This window comes from Epinephelus moara, chromosome 7, assembly GCF_006386435.1.
Source record: "Epinephelus moara isolate mb chromosome 7, YSFRI_EMoa_1.0, whole genome shotgun sequence".
In the NCBI taxonomy this organism is placed as follows: Eukaryota; Metazoa; Chordata; class Actinopteri; order Perciformes; family Serranidae; genus Epinephelus; species Epinephelus moara.
Genome location: NC_065512.1, coordinates 9,702,939 through 9,722,836, shown reverse-complemented (window position 1 = coordinate 9,722,836; position 19,898 = coordinate 9,702,939). Strand labels below are relative to the sequence as shown.

The window sequence follows — 19,898 nt, the reverse complement described above, 5'->3', positions numbered from 1 at the left end:
TTCCCTCTGGCATGTCAGAGCCTGCAGACAGAGAGAGAGAAAGAGGGAGGGAGAGATAAAGAGACGAGGAGGGAGTGAGCAGACTGAAGCTGAGCACTAAGCGGGCTGAGCCGCAGCACTTCTGTCCTGAGAGCTGAGGAGGATCCAGTCTCAAGTGTCACTGAGAGCAAAGAGTCGTCAGGAGGACAAGCTGAGAGAGGAGAAGAAGAAAACAGGATCTGTCCTCTGAGAAGTGAGGTTATGTGGACGACATTTTCTGATTCCTGGATGATCTTTAACCTCAGAGTCTGAAACTGTTCTGGCTCAGCTGGATAAATCAGAAGAAGAGAAGTCTATCAAGAACAATGAAAAAGTCTTAATTGACGCCTTTGTGGACTATTTCATTTATTGCCCCCTCTGGACTCCTGGAGAAAAGAGGAATAAAGAGGAGAAAGTGACGGTAGAAAGAGGAAAGAGTGTTTCATTGTAGGAACAGCCAAAAGGGGATGTTGCATCCACTCAGATGCAAAGAAAAAAAGAGATAAAAGAAGAAGATAAAGAGATGAAAATAAAGATTGAGTGACAGAAGAAAAGCTCAACCACAAGTTTCCTGATTTTGCTATTTTTCCTAATCGAGAGGAGGAATACACAAGAGGAATAAAACGGAAAACTAAGAGACAGAAGAGGAGGACGTTTCGAGAACTTCACTCTCTCAAGTCTGGATAAAAAAGGAAGAAAAAGGAAATAACTAGAGAAGGAATATCAGTTTGTCAGCTGAGAAAAATCAAGGAAAATAATTCATTTTCACTTTTTGGTTGGAGATTTTAATAAATGATCCTGAAAGCGAGGGAAGAAAAGAATTAAAACTGTCTGATTTTGCAGTTTGCTGAAGGAAAAGTCCAAGGGCCAACCAAAAGCATCAAAAGAAGCCACAGAAACGCAGGAGCGAAGAGTCAAAAGTAAAGGAATAAATAGGATCCAGAGGAATAAAAGGGGACTAAGGAGGAAAAAGGGAGGAAAAAAGAGGACAAGGCGGTTTAAAGCAGACAAAAAAGGATGAACCAAGAAGAAAAGGAAGGGTAAAGAGGGAAACAAGGACAAATCAAAAGAATAAGGACTAAAGAACAAAAGCAGAATAAAAAAAGGAGGACTGAAGAAGAAGAAGAAGAATCCAGTTTAAAAGGAAAATTCAAGAGGAGAGACCCAGAAGGACCCAGGTGTGACAATGAGGCTCCTGGTGCTTCTTGCAGCTCCTCTCTCCATCTTCGTCCTCCACATCGCAGCAGTGGCCCCAACGGGCAGCGTGGCCCCGGGCCGGCTGGAGCGCTGGGTCCACTCAGGCCTCCAGTCGCTGCAGTGGGACCAGCTGGACCGGTGCCTCCGCATGTCCTCGCTGTCCGAGGCCGAGTGCAGGAGGCTCGCTCACCTGCCACTGTCCGCCGTGGCTGTCTACGTGTCGGAGCCGCGCACAGCTGCAGGTAGGGAGGGCAAAGGCCACACATCACTGGGTTGGTTTGTTGGTTTATTACTGAGTGAAGTTTGGTGAAGTTTGTAGCAGCTGGTGAGGCAAAAAGATGTTCAAGTTTTCTGTCAAACTATTTTCAGATGTGTTTAAATGCCCATATTGAAGTGGGAAATACAATGAAATTAGCTGCCTAATAATAAAGTTATTAAGAAGGAAAAATCAGGTAGGCAGAAATCTTATCAACAGCAAAAATGGTGGAATTTAAGAAAGTAACCCTCCTGCAGCTCTCTCCTCTCTGCCCTAAGCCCCTACCACCAGATGACCACGGGCGTAAGGCACTTGATTCCCACACTGATTTATTTAACCTTATTTCATTGGAGAGTTGCACATAGCACCTTGTTCAGCCCCTCTTGCTCCTGCGCTCTCTCTCTCTGTTATCAGATGAGATGTGAATTAGACATCCACACTGCTACATACCTTTGGTCAGCAGCTGCAGTGGCTTGAATTCGGCCAGTGCAAGCCTGCAAGTGCAAGGTGTCACAACGGGCTGGTGGCCAGGAGCAACCCGGGTCTAACCTGTGTAACGGCAGCAACAGAAAGTTTGCTGATCCGGCGGGGAGTCGGGGCTGTCTGGTCCCCTGGAACTGGGGTTTGCGCTGGCTGGATTTGAGTTACTGTGTTCGCTGACCAAAAGTCAGTCTCTGGGAGCTGTTGCCCACTCTCTTCACCAGCAAGGTGGTCTATAGTGGCGGGGAGCGAGGCTAATGACACACTGTGATTCAAGGCTCTTGCTACTGTTGGCTACATAAACTAGAACTTGAAGCTGCGGCTGTGAACCTTTGGTTTTGGTTCGTAGAAGGCTAAACTATTAGCAACATTTTTTCTTCAACTCTGAAACTCTTGACTGATACTGAAACATGTTTTTGTTTGTTTGTTTTTTTTCAGACTCTTTTTAATAAGTCCGTCTTCCTTTTTTGGGTTGCTTTGCAGTGTAGGCAGTTGTTGCCAATGCTGGAATATCAACTTTCTCTTAAGGAATTTCTGCCATTGAATCAGACCTCTAACCAATGGATGTGCACACGCATCTGCGTGATTGGCCAAAGTCTCTCATCAAAGGCTAGATTTTCTAAAGCCTTAACACAGAGCCAAGAGGAGGTGCAGAAGTCTAGCTTCTTCTCAGTCCACTTGAATTACAATATGCTCAAAGTTTATTATGGGATCTTTGCCCAGTGATGCCATAAGAAAACTGCCTACCCCAGCTTTAATGTTCAAGTTTGCCAGACCACTTCATAATGTACTCTTAATATTAATTCTAATGATCTATTTATTTAAATATGATTGGTTTTGATTAGTGTCATTATTAAAATTCTAACATTATATTCATTTATTCTAACAGTGATTGTTCAAAAACAAATACAAAATGCGAGTAAAATCTCCATAATAAATCGCTTGTTCATGTAGCAACTAATCAAAATTTGGATAAAGAATTGACCTTTTGTCACAAAAGACATTTTAACTCATCAAAGTATGTCTGATGCCTGAACTCTGTTTAGCTGCTTCAGTTTTGTGCATGCTGGCTCACTGTCACACTGTCATGGCTCACTGGGAGACTTGAATAGAATAGAGCCATTGTTGATGTCATTATAAACACCTGTGCTTTTTCTACTATGACAACTCAAAATGTCTGCTGTGGAAAGGTCTGTATTTAATTATTTTTAAATAATAAATACGTTTTGAAATTATAATATAAATATATAAAGTAATTTAAAATTAATACTAATTGAACATTAACAAATCAAACATTGAACAAATATTCTCAAATGTTTAACTCAGTTTGAGTTTATTGTGACCATGTTGAATAGGAATTATTTCTGTCATATATTATACTGTTACAGTGTTACTCAATATAGTTAAAGTCAAAGTGAAGTCATTGTTTGAAATGGTATACCTCAAATGGTGTCAGTATAATATTAATACAATATATAATCTACCTATTGGGTCTAAGAGTGTCTGTGGTGATCAGTAACGATTGGGTGACTTTACAGAGTTTGATTCCTTGTTGATTCTTTTAAAGTGATCTGAGGTATTCCTATATTATATGACTTTATGTTTACAATAACACACTTATGCACAATAGTCTTGTATAGTTCATTTTCCTAGTAACAGTCTATTCTTCCAAAACCCTCTAGGTAACTCAGGCAAAGTTCTGGCCATCCTACCAGACTCCTCAAGTGGCTCCATGAGCTCCAAACCACGGGGAGGTTTTAGTGTCAGCCAGGTGCTGAATGGAGGGGATGGTTCCCACAGACACCAGCAGCCTTTCCCCGACTCCACGGCCCATGATGCCGTGCTGGTACTGGATCCGAGCCCCGGGGAGAACTTTGGACACCCAGTGGTCCTCTTCTATGTGGATGTGAATGTTACAAAGAAGAGATGCTCCCACCTGGATGGCATTTACCTGGGTAAGTCAGAAGACACTAATGGTAGTGGTGTTGTTATTGTAGTGGTGGTGAAAGAAGTCAGAGGACAGTAGCAAAAGTAGTAGTGTGAGTAATCACAAATGAGGTGCCACAGGGATCTGTTCTAGGTCCATTACACTTTACAATATTGTAAATGTTTTTAACTCCAATGCAGGCCTTCAGAGGCTAGCTGACTGGGATGAAGGCTGAAGTAAGTGGGCCAAAGTTCAGGCTGAAGGATAGTATGCTGCTGGCCACTATGCTGAAGGCCAGTTTGCTGCAGCTAGCATACTAGAAGCTAGCCAATTGGGGTACAAGCTGGAGGCTTGCGGGCCAGAGGCTAGCCAACTGGATTGCAGGCTGGAGGTTAGCCAACTGGGAAGCAGGCAAACGGCTAAAATACTCATGACGCAAAGATAGCAGCCTTGCAGCTCTGAACAGGAAGGTGGTGGGGAACCCAAGGTTAGTGGACCAGATTGCAGGTTGAAGTGGAAGCTAGTTGCTCACAGCCCAGAGTACAGGTTGGCTGCCAGCAGAGGGGAAAGAAGGCTGGGGATCAGGAGAGTTTATAAAGTCTTTAAGCCACAAAGGTGAAAAACTCCTCAGGGATGGTTTACATCAGGGATCCTCAAGTTGCTTTGCCCAAGGATCACGTTTGCAAAATGCCAGGAGGCCAGGGGCCAGTTGTAAAAGCCCCACACAGGTCGGATGATCACAGTGACGTTTCTAGGATCCAAGGACTTTTGGGGCTTAGCTCGGACCTCTGTCAGGGGTCCAGGGGATCCTTCTCTGGCAAAAAAGTACAAAAAACTTCCATTGTGAATAATTTTAGTTTCATTGTGAATTAGAAAATGGCTGGGAGGGGGGGCTACCCTGCATCCTGTCGTGGTCCAGATATGCCCCACAGGCCACTAGTTAAGTATCACTGGTTTACATGATGCTTTCCTGCATGCTAACTTCAGAGCAGCCTCTTTAAACTCCCTTCTAGGGACTCCTTTCCATCCCTCGTACCAGCACATGAGGGAACAGAGAATGTGAAGTTACGTCACGCCACGCCAAGTGAGACGGGGTTGGAATGTTCCAAGGATCGTGCTCTGTTATCTCTATTAGCAAAGTGTACGCACCATACAGCCTATGGTATGCACTCCGTCCAAAAACAAGATAGTTAATGTTCAGGTATGTAAGTGGAGGTACTGCAGCGGGGTCTGTAATCCAGCTCTCAACTGCCAAGTCACGTGGATCTAAGCTTTTTATCATGATTAGTTTGTCCGAATACCACTGTGGCAGGAACAATAACATGTCCAAAAAGTTTGACGTATGACTTCATATTCTATAACCAAAACAGTTAATCTTTAAATAAGGTGTTTGCTGAGTCCCTATTACAGTTTGTACTGCAGCTAATGTGCATGTATCTGCATGTGTGTGCTGTCTGTGTGTGCATATTTAGTGTATGTACGCCTTTTTATAGCAGTTTGCCTTTAGCTGAAGCAGAAGAGAAAGTTAAAGTTGGATGTGCGTGGTCTCACCCTCTGAAAGCTCCATTTATAGCTCATTGTTAAAGACACTTTCCTGCTCAGTGGGGGTCCACCTGCAGCTACCTCTTCAGCACTTTATGCCCACAGCAACATCTGATATATCTCTGTGTGCTTGTGTGTGTGTTATTGCATTTGTGATAACCAACTTGAGGTTTATGGATGGTTTTTAGGACTTCTTTCAGCATTATATTTCAATATCAAGTTAAAATTGAAGGATGATTCCAGTTTATTCTACTAAAACTTACCTTCATGTTCAGAGTGAGGGTTCAGGTAAGGCATACAGGTCTGAAAGCCTGAATCAAGTCATGGCCTCACTTACAGGAGTATATCCAATAATGTCTTATGTGTCTATCCACACTTAATTATTTTTTAAGTGTGTCATCTGTAACTCTTTTTTCTTTTGTCTCAGTGCACCACTGAGGATTTACTGTAAACTTGGACTAGTTGATAACATTTTTTACAAATGAAATGCAATTTTGCACCTATACAAACGTAGATTAAAATCTTATGTCGGGTGCTCGTGGAGAATGGGAAACAACAGGATGGACAAGCAGGCGATACAGGCACTCCTAAAAAATATAGAAAAATGAGGAAGGATTAAAAAAGCCTTTATTGTCGTGGCTAAATCAGGAAAAGAGCCAGCATGTTTTAACTACTGCAGGTCTTCCTCTGGGCTTTCAAAACATACAACACCAACACATTCTCACTCCAACCTCGTCAGATATTGACGTTTTCGTCATGGACTTTCCACGTCCAGGTACGATGTGAATGCTACCCTAGCATTTGGTTAGGTTTAGGCAACAAAAACACATGGTTGGGTTTAGGCAACAAAAACACATGGTTGGGTTTAGGCAACAAAAGCACATGGTTGGGTTTAGGCAACAAAAGCACTTGGTTGGGTTTAGGCAACAAAAGCACTTGGTTGGGTTTAGGCAACAAAAGCACTTGGTTGGGTTTAGGCAACAAAAGCACTTGGTTGGGTTTAGGCAACAAAAGCACTTGGTTGGGTTTAGGCAACAAAAGCACTTGGTTGGGTTTAGGCAACAAAAGCACTTGGTTGGGTTTAGGCAACAAAAGCACTTGGTTGGGTTTAGGCAACAAAAGCACTTGGTTGGGTTTAGGCAACAAAAGCACTTGGTTGGGTTTAGGCAACAAAAGCACTTGGTTGGGTTTAGGCAACAAAAGCACTTGGTTGGGTTTAGGCAACAAAAGCACTTGGTTGGGTTTAGGCAACAAAAGCACTTGGTTGGGTTTAGGCAACAAAAGCACTTGGTTGGGTTTAGGCAACAAAAGCACTTGGTTGGGTTTAGGCAACAAAAGCACTTGGTTGGGTTTAGGCAACAAAAGCACTTGGTTGGGTTTAGGCAACAAAAGCACTTGGTTGGGTTTAGGCAACAAAAGCACTTGGTTGGGTTTAGGCAACAAAAGCACTTGGTTGGGTTTAGGCAACAAAAGCACTTGGTTGGGTTTAGGCAACAAAAGCACTTGGTTGGGTTTAGGCAACAAAAGCACTTGGTTAGGTTTAGGCAACAAAAGCACTTGGTTGGGTTTAGGCAACAAAAGCACATGGTTGGGTTTAGGCAACAAAAGCACGTGGTTGGGGTTTAGGCAACAAACGTACATGATTGGGTTTAGGCAACAAAAGCACGTGGTTAGGTTTAGGCAACAAAAGCACCTGGTTGGGTTTAGGAAACAAAAGCACGTGGTTAGGTTTAGGCAACAAAAACACATGGTTGGGTTTAGGCAACAAAAGCACATGGTTGGGTTTAGGAAACAAAAGCACTTGGTTGGGTTTAGGCAACAAAAACACATGGTTGGGTTTAGGCAACAAAAGCACATGGTTGGGTTTAGGCAACAAAAGCACTTGGTTAGGTTTAGGCAACAAAAGCACATGGTTAGGTTTAGGAAACAAAACATGTGGTTAGGTTTAGGAAAAAAGAACAGGGTTTGACTGTAGAATCTTACAGGATGCTGCACCGCTCTATCGGGTGAAAGTTGGTGTTTGTTGGACCCATCTACCACCCCACTTGGACTTTCACCGCCTTATCTTTCGTCTTTGTCCTGCCACGTTTCTTGCTGACGCCACCAGGCGCCATTAAACTATAACGGCAACTGGCGGTGTATCATGCTAATGTTAAAGGACAGCTTTTTTCGTTGGTTTCTGACACCACAAGTCACTGCCCAAGTGTCGGATTTCGACGGTTTCAGAGTGAGACCAAGCTCTATTAGCTGCCCATCATACACAACATCATACTCTGGTGCTTTACAGAGACATTCAGGAGGAGTAACAAGGGCAGTTGTTCCGTGACACTGAAGGCAAAGTGAGAGTATTTTGGTCATATTTGTAAAAGCGTTGACAATCAACCATGAGCTTTTCTAAAAAGCTCCACTTTTGGTGATGGTAAACAAAAGCTTTAGTGTCGATAAAAGGCCAAAAGTGAGAGTTAAAGTAACATTTCCAAAGTGCTTTACTCATGTAGAAATAGTCGAAAGGGACAGGAAGTGCATGTATTCTGTGATAGTCCTCACAAGGCCTGTAAAAGAGACATGTTTGAAAGTGCAAGTTGTTGACCTCCCGCTGTGAGAGAGGTTAGGGCCAGATGTTGAGGTGAATTTGGCCCTGTGTTACACGAACATACACCTGTCAATTATTCATACACACACACACACACACACACACACAGCACTGTGCCCCCTGTTGGGTCCTGTAGATGGTTTTGGACCAAAGTCTTTTAGAGCGAAACTTTTTATAGACCTCATTTAACTTGGTGAGGACTGAAAGAAAGAGAGAGAGGGAGGAAGAAAAGTTCAAGTACAGATTCTTTATTTATCATGTGCACAATTACAGAAAAACCATCTTAGGCCCAACGCTGTGTATTATTTTTACCCCTACCCCTCGGTTTCGAGTGTCCCTTTGCCCCTTGGAATAGATTTACAGTACAAGGAGGAGGGGGACTCAAGAATCAGTTGAGCCTGTAACACATTTGATTTGGTTTGATATCAACAATACATTTTTACCTTTTCAGCTGAGATGGGGAGCCCAAGCGGACAGTGTTTGCCCCCCATTGATCTTCCTCTTTGCTGCACTGCTCTCATCAACATGTCTTCCAATTTCTGTATCCTCAGGTGACGAGTGTTTGACTCTGGCTTTGAAGGGTCGTTGTCAGAACCAGCTAAAGCGTCGGCAAGCCGGGCCAGAGAGACTCATGGGTAATGGACACAGTCGGTTGGCAGGCGGGGCACTGCGGGGTAGTACCATTGCTTCCAGCAGTGGGAGCCGTCTGGTGGAGCGGGCCGTTGGAGGGCTCTGTGAAGTCCACTTCCTTCCACTAGTGGTCGGAGTCGGAGACAGTAACCGAACGCAGAGACTTAGATGTGTTGGTAGGTTTTAAATCATTCCCTTTACCAGGTATTTGGTTATAAACCAAAGTATTAATTTTGACCTAATGACAGATGAGCTAGATGAAACTTTTAGGGATTACCAACATTATTAATTAATTGATTTATTGTCTGTATCAAATTTGATCACAATTCATGCAATAGTTGTGAAGATATTTCACCTACAACCAGAAATGTCGACCTGTTGGTGGTGTTAAAGAAAAGTTACGAGATCACCAAAGTCATTAGGATTCATCCTCTGGGGATCCTGAATATCAGTGCCAAATTTGACATGACAAAATCCTTTTTGTTTAACCAGAAAGAGACCAGAAATCACCATCGCCATCCTTACCAAACTGTCTTCCAAACAGTCTTTGTTCATCTTCCCACTTTTCCAACAATCACCGGCTCTGTTTTTGTTGAAATGAACCCTTAATTCACCCAGTTAGATGTGACAATATGCCGGCTCTATGCACGCTAAAATTACTGCTTATTTAAATGGAGTCTGGTGAGTTTGGTGATGGCAATTTCTGGTCCATTTCTGGTTAAACAAAAAGGATCTTACTCTAAAAGGAACTTTAATAAAAAGGTCGATCTCTGTAGGGTCCTTTCTATAAGTGGTCAAATACTTAGAATAACAATCTGAGCCTGTCAATGGCAAAATTTGTGTTTTTGGTGAACGTAAATTGACGTTACGAACAATTCCCAAGTGGCTACATTGCAGCTTGTTTCTTGCTGCCAGCTGCAGCCCTCAGGCTCAATACTGGGCCAAAACTTGCTGTTTCCATTAATCATTTACACACAAAGACATGGGAAAATAGAGCCCAGGTTGGAAAATACCGAACCCACCCTTTATACATCCTCCTCCTGGTAACAGAATATCCATTTCAAGCAATCAAGTTGAGTTTATATTATGTTTTAGATTTGAGGAAAACACTCTAATATGTTGTCAAATAGTCTTGCTAAAATTAAGGTTGTTATACTGTTGAGCTTCATAGGTTGATAGGCATTCTGTTGCACTTTTCCTGGTAGGAGGCTTTTTGGAGTGAAATTCAGAATTATTCTCATGTCATGCCAAGACCACCCACACCTGCAGCCTCTGCCAGCAACCTGGGCCTCGTGAGAAAAACTGCTGGGAAAATGTTATCGTACTGTTATGGCAAACATAGACAATCCTCACAATAAAACCACAAACCCACCTCTGGCATGCTGTAAACATGTGGAGATTAAGTATACCTTACTTTTTGATTGTGCCCAATTAAACCCACTGTCCACTGAGCACATACCAAGAAAGATTGGACCTGATGTCAGGAAATTGAATGTTTTAGTGCTGAAGCTCTGCTTTATTTAGATATTGCTGTCTGACATCATTGCTTTCTGTTCCAACAGACCATGCGGAGTTTGCGAGGTGCCCTCAGCCGCTGCCGATGGGCTCTCCCAGTTTGCCCGTCTCAAGCTGTGAGCTAAATAAAAACACCAGACGCTGCCACCAGCAGCCGCTGGCCACTCACCTCTCCTGTCGGCTCTACCAGACCTGTGACCATGCTGTGCTCATCTCAGGTACGACAGTTTGGGTGTGCTTTTTCATATTTGCCTTGTTCTCACCAGAAATCACCCAACAGACACCTGACAATCTCGTCAAATATGCCCCCAGTATCTCAATGTAAGCCTTAATATCTTCCTAATGGAACAAAACACAATCAGTCTTAAACACAGTTACAGCAGCTTACAAGTCTCTGCACCACCTGTGTTAATCAAATATCAGGGAACATTGTGACTCAGCACCCAAAAACAAGCTGCGTGTGGCTCCTCAAGCTGATGTTAGACAGACACAGAGCCTGGTTTTCTGGCGCTGCTGTTTCTCTGGCAGAAGACACTCTGTTGTGGCAAATCAAAATCAAACCGCTAATACAGACAGGACTGCTGTGCCCTTTGATAATGTGTGTGTGTACACTGCAGGTGGCTGGCAGCAGCAGATGACATTCCAGCGTCATGTTCAGAATCTTCAGAGGTTCTACAGGATGCTGCAGAACAACGGCTTCCATAAAGATCACATCAAGACCTTCTTTGCCAGCAGTGGACAGCTTCCTGGTAGGACTGTGTTGCTTATGGCAAAAACATTTTGTTCAAAAAATCCTGTGAGACTATTACTTCACTGTCACTGTCACCCCTGATTTGGACCAAACAACTGAACCAACAAACAGAGGACCTAGAGTTGTCTTGCTTCGGTCCGGATCAGGGACTAATTTTGTTACAAAGTTGTATAATTGCCTAGAGTTGGTTCGTGTTCTCACGGCAGCATTTACAAGAGAACCAGATCAAATGCCTTGTGTGAGAAAGCTGCTCTTGAATGGTCAGAATTTCCATGTGGGAAAAATCCAGGAAGTAAAGCAAACGTTGAAGAAGAGTACACTTGCAAGATAAATGTGACACTTTCTAATGTCACAATGGAGGGACAACTACGCAGGTTGATTTTAGCGCTGCTCATGGTGGACTATATTGCTGTCATTGTTCATTTTAGTCAAACCATACAGTTTGAAAACGAGGCGCGGCTCCAACTAGAAAACAATGTTTTGATGCATTGGATGTGCTGAATGTGCATATTAAGGCAGTACAGGAGGAGGTGCACATTAATAATCCTCCAGGACTGTAACATGCTCATGTTTAACCCAAACAATGTGTCATGTGACTGCAGTTGGTTCACATCCAGGTCGGAACACGTTCTCACCACAAACGAACCGCACCAGAATTCGTTTGTAACCAGACTGAGACCACCTCTTCAAGAAGGTCTGGGTCTGGTTATTTGGTGCTCACCTGAGTGTGATTGCTGTGTTCACACCTGCCCAAACAAACCGCATTTAGGGGGGTAAATGAACTTGAGTTAAATTGAACTGAATCAAACTTGTAAATTCTGTCGTGAGAACACGAACCAACTCTAGGCAATTATACAACTTTGTGACAAAATTAGTCCCTCATTGGAACCAAAGCAAGCAAACACTAGATCTGAAAGCACCCTTCGTTTCTCATGGGACACTAGCACCAGTCTCCTGGGTCAAAGTCCTGTGCTTGTTGGACCCATCCATCCCCCTTCCACCCACCCTAAGCAGACTTTGGCACTCTTTATACTACGTTCTTTGCTCTGAATATCTAATAATGACATGGATGGGTTTAAATTGGAGTTAGTTGAAAACCTGGTCCACGTTATACAGACGCCAAAGGTGCCCCTTGTATCACACTGCCCAAGAGCCATCTTTTGACACTCTAGGAGTAAGACCAGCTAAATAAGAAATAAAACTGATTTTGCAGTAGACAAAGAAAAGCTAGCTGTGAGCAGGTTTTCCTCTGTTTGATTCCAAAACAACCAAGATCCATGAAAGATTGGACAGACCAACCGACCATCTCTACAACATTCTAACTCCACTTTCCTGTTTCCTCCCCCCCACAGAGGACGTAGAGGGTGTGTACTCGGCGACGGAGAAAGCAGTGATTCGTAACCATGTGTCGTACGTCTGCAGGAAGCAGCACTGTGCTGACACACTGGTTATCTACCTAAACTCGCCAACACGCAACGACGGCACTATGCTGCTGTGGGACGCCAACCTCAACGGCATTGTAAGAGACACACGCACACATGGTGATCAGTGAAAAAGATGAATAGAAGAAAATAATTTAATGGAAAGAGGTGGACATTTCTTAGTAGTACATTGTTGCTGCCACTCAAGTTGCACACTGGTATTTTCCCCTATACTGACAGTTAAAATTGTTTGTGTGTGTGTGTGTGTGTGTGTGTGTGTGTGTGTGTGTGAGGGGATATCACGCAGCAGTGTCGAGCAAACACACAGATAAAGACTTGTCTTTAAAGCAGATGCCCAACACTGAATGGAAAATGATGTGTCGGACTCACATGGGAGCCATTATCAGCCTGATAAGATGATTTCTCTACACATACACACACACACACACACACACACACACACACACACACGGACCACCCAGACAACAGTATTCCTGTCATTGTTTCTCAGAATGAGGATATGAGCTCATCTGGTTGAAAGCAGTTATTACAGAGAAATGTTCAACATGGTCACACTGGGTCTAGCAGGCTGCGATTATGGCTGTAAACACACCCTGATAAACAGGAATTTGAATTTTGTTTTTTTGTTAGTACATTACAATTAAGAGCACACAACATCTGGTGATACCGATGTTAGTACATTTTTTAAGTGAAACCTGAAGGATGAGAATCATAAAGTTCATACAACTGGTATTTAGCGTGTATAATACGACAAACATGTTAGCTAATCATAAAATGTGTATTTATTTTTTACAGATTATTTTATTTGGTTAATTAATTGGTTTATCAATTGTTATTATTTTATATTTAGGGCTGAAATATATTTGGGATTCATTCTCCATACAAAAAGAGTACCTACGTTAAGGCTGAGTGCAGTTACATGACTCAGAATCATGATTATCGTCCCCTAACCTAGCCTATGACATATGAAGTAAATTCAGAAATGGGTAACATCTTTTTTAGGTTCCCACATAGAACATAGGGACCCTGAGATAGCACATGTGTAGAACTGGAGAACATAGGATCCTTAGGACCTTGGGAACATATGACCATAGAAACAGACCTCGAACATAAGACGCGGGAAACATAGGACCTTGGGAATAGAGAACCTTTGGTCCTATTCCCATCATATGCCATACACGTTTGAGGAGCATAGGACCCTGGCAGCATAGGATCTTGGGAAAATAGGACTTTGGGAACATATGACCATGGGAATGGATCTAGGTCATGTCATGTTCCCATTATGTACCATATACATTTGGGAAACTTAGGACCCTGTGAGCACAGGACCCTGGGGACATAGAATTCTGGGAGCATAAGACATTGGGAACATTGGGAATGGACCTTGGAAACAAAGGACCCTGGAAACACAAGATATTGGGAAAATAGGACCCTTGGTCATGTTTACACCAAGAACCATATAGATCTGGGGAACATAGAACCTTATGAACATAGGACTTTGGGAGCATAGGACATTGAGAATGGACCTTGGGAACATAGGACTGGAAGAGCACCTATGTAGAACTGCGAGAACAGAGGACCTTGAAAACATAGGACCCCTTGCCATGTTCCCATTATGTACCATATAAATCTGGGGAACATAGCACCCTGGAACATTTGGGGATACATCTAGGAGGCTGGCTAATTGAACAGTGTTTCCCACTCAGCAGCTCGTAACAATGGTCTAAATAATATGATATTAACACGGCATAGAAGCCAGACATACAGGTTACCTGAGCAATTACAACAAACAGGCATCATCTAAAATCACTTCCAGGAATAAGTGATAACATAGTCGAAAACAGACATGTATTTTCCATTTTATGGTTACATATCAGAATATGTATATTAGGAGATGACCAAAAAAGTTATTCCTCATGTTTTGACACCAAGTCTCTTCCTCCACTTAATTTCTTTCCAGGCTGATCTGAAGGAGCGATATTCAGTCAACGAGCTGCTGGCCGACCTGGCCGGCTGCAGGGCAACTCGTGTTTTGCTGTTTGTGGATCAGAGCTACAGCGGCGTTCTGTCAAAGAGGCTGCGGGGGTCTCAGAAACACCTCAACGTGGTTCTGATCCAAAGCCAGACACGGCAGACCCACAACCAACAGAGATTGAACCCTGGCAGCTGGTCCTACATCAGCCCTGCGAGCTGCCTGCTGGACCACCTGGGAAAGGTAATTCATCACATTTATATTCTTATTCCTCCGCGCTGACAATAGCTGTGGCCAAAGGCAGTATGTTGTTGGGTTGTGATCCTGATACCTGATGAAATTTTTTTAAATTCGGCACAAATGTTCACTTAGACTCAGTAATTAACTGATTAGATTTTGGTGTTTAAAGGTCAGGGTCACTGTGACTTTGTGTCAGTATCATTCACTTAAATGGATATATCAAGAAAGCCTGAAGGGAGTTTCCTCAAATTTAGCACAAATGTCCTTAGCCTTAGGCTTTCCATGCAGGCGTGTGGAAGGGCAGGGAGATGTGCTCTTTCCACCTTAAGCTTAGACTTTCTGTGTAGGCATAGGAAAAGCAGAGAGGCCCCAGAACAGAGCCATACCGCCAAATATGATACTGCAAATGGAAAAAAAGTTTTCTTTGACTAAAGTGTTTCTGACTTAAACTGAATCTTCTAATTACCTCTCCCACCTATGATGTCATCATCAGGGTCCTGGGATGTCTCGCCTCCTGGAGCCATGGGCCGGCCTCTTAAATGTGACATTGGCCGGCGCCCCCTGCAATGCCACGCCACCTCTGACGGATGGCGAGATGCGGCGAGAATACCAGGGCTGCCAGAACCTGCCGACCGCGCTCTGGCACCAGAAACACAGGAGGACCAACTGAGACAGAGACACTGAGACTGACTGAGAGAGTGAGAGGCTGAGTGAGAAGCAAATTAATTATGGACACACACACACACACACACACACACACACACAGACAGACTGACACAGGGCATTTGCATTGCACACATGCATATCTGCCAGTATATTAACTTAGGACTTAGTGTGCTTGGTTGACTTGGTGTGTGTATGTGTATGTGTGTGTGTGTATGTGTGTGTTCTGTCCTAACTCAGACAGTAACCATGGCGATGACAGCTCATCCCAACAGGAGTGTCCTGAACACCATGTGAAGCGTACGTGTGTTTGTGAGTTCAGCGGGAGGACAACCACTCTCTTACACCAGTGCTAGCTTACGCTTGGGTCAGTATGTGTGTGCATGTCTGTGTGTGTGTGTGTGTGTGCGTACGTGTGTGTGTGTGTGTGCTATGCCACATCTCCTGGGCACTTAAACATTTCAGAGCCAATCATCTTTCTCTATTTTTATCTCTACAACAGTTACATCTTCCTCCTTCTTTCCCTCCTCTCTTCATTCTGTCCTTTGCTTCACCTTCTCTCAGCTCCTTGTCTTTCCTGATCTCGTTCTCTAACCGCTTCTCTACTTTGTGTCCTTCTTGCCTCCATCTCATTTTTCTCCCCCTTCTCCATTTCCCTCCCTCTCGTCTTTCTTAAATTTCTTCTTGTGTTTCTTTTTTTTGGCATCTGACTCCTTTCTCCATCCATCAGTTTTTCCTCCTCTTTATGTCTCTTTGTTTTGACAGTGTTTGAAAAAGTTGAATACTGGAATAATGTCATCACAAGATATAAAAACTGACAAAACTCCAAAACATATTTGCACAAAAGAAAAACCTAAATGGAAACACTACAGATTTTTCGAGAAGAAGTTCTCACAGTTGGACAAAAATCCTAGTCTCTATAGCTGCACCTCACAGTTAACAGTGTACTGCAGGATTTTCAAAAAACAATGTCTAGACCTCTCAATCACCACTTATGACTCACTAGAAGTGTGTACTTTTCTACATAGACTCCGCCCTCTGCCTGTATTGTTCGAGACGTTCCTGGGTACAGCAGGCAAGTGAGGTTTAGACAACATATTCTCACTCCGACTTCGTCACATATTGACGTTTGGTCATGGTCCAGATATGACGTGCAAGGTACCCTGGGTGCGTTGGTTGTTGACGACGAGTCAAGTTCTGCCTGTTACATGCATTGTCTTCTTTCAAGATACACTTCTGTTTTCACAGGAAATTTAACGTTTACATACAGTCTCTTTCAAAATAAACACACTACATCAGTACAACACCACAAATTAACCTTTTCTTCCTTCAACAATAAACGCACGTGGTAAGGTTTAGGAAAAAAGAACAGGGTTTGGCTTTGTAATCTTACGGGACACAAGCGCCGCTCTCCAGGGTGAAAGTTGGTGTTTGTTGGACCCATCCATCACCACTCCTGCCCGCCCTACTTGGACTTTCGCCGCCTTAACTTTAGTTCTTGTCCCGCCGCGTCTCTCCTTCGTATCATGCCGATGTTACAGGATGGATGCCCAAGTCACTGCCCAAGTGTCGGATTTTGACGACTTCGGAGTGAAACCAGGTTGTTCGCAACACTGATCATGTGTTGCAATGTGTCATGTGCTGCAGTGTTTCCTCTGTGTGTCACACAGTTACACTAAAGGGAACCCTGTGCGTCACTATCGGACCCCAAGGGGCATGACAAAGCGTTGGTATCTGACGACCTGGGAATGAGACAGGCTGAATGCCCCTGTGGGTGTAGTTATGCTCAGTAAAATTAGGTAAGAATCACAAGGAGAAAGCAGATGAACCTTGGTCTACTGAACAAACAACCAGATTTTCTAGAGAGGAAAGCTGATACTCAACAACATTTGTGAATAACCTGAGTGACAGGTTTTAAATGAATCCTCAGTATAACTTGATTGACTGAACCACATTTTTGATAGCTGTCATTGTTCACGTTTGCCCCGTGGTCTCTATTGTCTATTGTCCGACAGGAACGATGGTCAAACTTACAAAATAAAATTCAGGTTGTAAAAAAAGGTAACAAACATTTAAGCAGACTGGTGCCTGTAGTCAGTAAATTTATTTTGCAGATTTCGAGATGGAGGACCTTTTATGCTTCTTAACCTGAGGAGGAGGGAAAGAGAGAGACACTGAGACAGAAACTGGTTGGCAGTGATCATGATTAAGATATGAAGCACTGAGACTGCCCTCACTGCTACACAGACTGGCTATGGCATTTTAATAAGGGCACAACTTGCGTGTGTGTATGTATGTGTGCGTGCTCAATCACAGACAGGCATCACATGAAACATGCACACGTTCTAATATTAACCCGTCCCTACACTAAAAACGTACATGTGGTCCTCTACATTTGGTGGTACTCTGTGATGTGTGTCTGTACATTACCTCCTGTCCTTTCTTGATCCCAGTAACCATGTATACCACGGCCCAGTGTACATCTCATCCCCTCCCTGCTGTGTTTGTACTGATGTCTGTTATTGTACTGATCTGTTTTACATTAGAGATTTGTTTATTCAAGAGATGGGAGTTGATTGGAAGAACACCCTTCCAAATGCGTGGGACATTTTGGACCAGAACTGTGTCCAACAAGTTGACATGTGCATATTCACAGTTTGTGTAATGATCTGTACAGAGTATGAGATGTAATTTAGCAGAAATGTTTCTAGTTGCATGCAGCAAATCACAATCTAGTCAATAAAGTACTTTTAGAAATCAGTGACGTCCATGAGATTTATTTATCTGGCTTCAAACTCTATAGCACCCACCTGATGAGCATCACAGCTGCTGATTCTTGGGAAACATGCTAAGCCCCGCCCCTTTGCGATGGTCCAACAAGCTGTTGGAGTAAGCTTGGAGCCCACACTGTAACTAACTGCACTCCCTGAAGAAATATTATCATATTTTTGGAAAAATGAAACAGCGATTCCAGAGAGAAGCAGACAGAGGGGTCTACAGTCTGTGTTTGAAGGATATATCCAGGATGTCAAACTGACTCAGCAGCAACAACAGGTTAAAAAGACAAAGATAGTTAGAAGCTAAAGCCGAACTATAGGCTACAGATCACAGTGTAAAAGTGAACCACCACATCACTGCTGATCGCCACACAAGACAATGAATATAAAGGGAAACTTTGCTGATATTGAACCAGCTGTGTGGCATCGCAGTGTGTGCAGATGAACCGTGTTTGGCTTCATCCCTGTGCCAACAGTGCCCGAACCTCTACCGGCGGACAGGCAGGGAGCTCTAAGGGAAGCTTAACAGCGTTCATCTGTGCACAATGCGATGCCACACAGCTGGTTGAATATCAGCAAAGTTTCCCTGCTTCCCTTCACTGGTTCCTGTACAGCAGGGTCGCTCTTTGTTTCACTGTTATAATCATTAAAAAGCAAAAGCAGCATGTGTATACATTCAGTAGGCTATATCTTCAGTAGCTAGCTAGCTAACCCTACACTTTTCAGGGTTTGATTTTGGTTTTGGAACAGGGAGGAAACGTGTATCTTTCTCCAACCTCTCCAGGTAACGAGTATCATTAATACACAACGTGCCCCAGGCACAACATTTAGCTCCAAATCCACAAAACCAGCCTGAAAATGAAGGAAATCTGAAACGACTGCAATAGAGTCAATGGAGCACAGCTGTGGCCTGATGCTACATTATGATTAGCCAGTCTGCATCCAGGGGGCGGGACTTAGCGAAGAGTCAGTTGGGGGAACAGGGAAAAGCAGAGCTGTAGCTGTAAGCTACTACGATATGTCAACCAAATCGCCAGAGGAAATATTGGAATCATGTGTTTTATGTAAATCACAGATACATTACATTTGTATGTTATTATGTAGCCAGGGTTCCTAAATTTTTTGTTTTTTTTTTGTTTTGTTTAAATAGACTTTATTTTAATTTTTCCATTCAGAGGATAAGATGCAGAATTACAGTTGACACCTCCCTCCCCATTCCCTCCTCCCCTCCCTTCCACTGTCTATATATATATATACATGTACATTAAAATAGCAAAGTTTATGTCTTCTGTTTTCTCATTCTAGCAAAGACTAGTAAATAGACTGTACATGTTAATACCAACAGACAAACCAATATACAGAACAATGCGCGTTTACAAGATGGTCAGACTGTAACCTTTAATGTCTCAATGCTGAAGGGGAACCACTGTATCATGATATTAAGGTTTAACTCAAGCAAAGGACATGTTTCCTATGTATCTTATAAAAGAAGACCAGGTTGTATAAAACACTGTCTGAGATCCTTGTGGTGAATATCTTACTTTGTCCAATCTAAGAGTGCTTGTCATCTTTCTGATCCACTGGATAAATAAAGGGAGGCTTTGTTGATTTCCAGTTGAGTAGGATGATACGGTGGGCCAAGAGAGATGCAAATGTTATAGTGTTATTCTGATGAGCAGATAAGTTCACCTCTGATTCTGTCACACCAAAGATGGCAGTGACAGGGTTGGGGTCGACATGTGAGAGGGATTCAAAAATATGGTTACAGAAGCTATTCGGTACGGACATGCCCAAAACATGTGGCCCAGAGTGGCAGGGATTTGATGACATCTGGGGCATTCAGGATTTACAGAAGGGAATATTTTAGCTCATCAGGCATTTGAAAATGTAGTCGG

The 19,898-nt window shown here is 43.2% G+C and overlaps 1 protein-coding gene across 1 annotated transcript; it reads left to right on the top strand.

Moving 5' to 3' along the window:
* Positions 1-17,974, top strand: si:ch211-67e16.11 (uncharacterized). The gene is made up of 8 exons (XM_050048637.1): positions 1-1,457; positions 3,634-3,906; positions 8,565-8,819; positions 10,206-10,376; positions 10,776-10,907; positions 12,262-12,428; positions 14,312-14,566; positions 15,057-17,974. Exons 1-8 carry the CDS (start codon positions 1,205-1,207, stop codon positions 15,231-15,233), a joined length of 1,683 nt encoding a protein of 560 aa, XP_049904594.1. The 5' UTR covers positions 1-1,204; the 3' UTR covers positions 15,234-17,974.
* Positions 17,975-19,898: the final 1,924 nt, after the last annotated feature.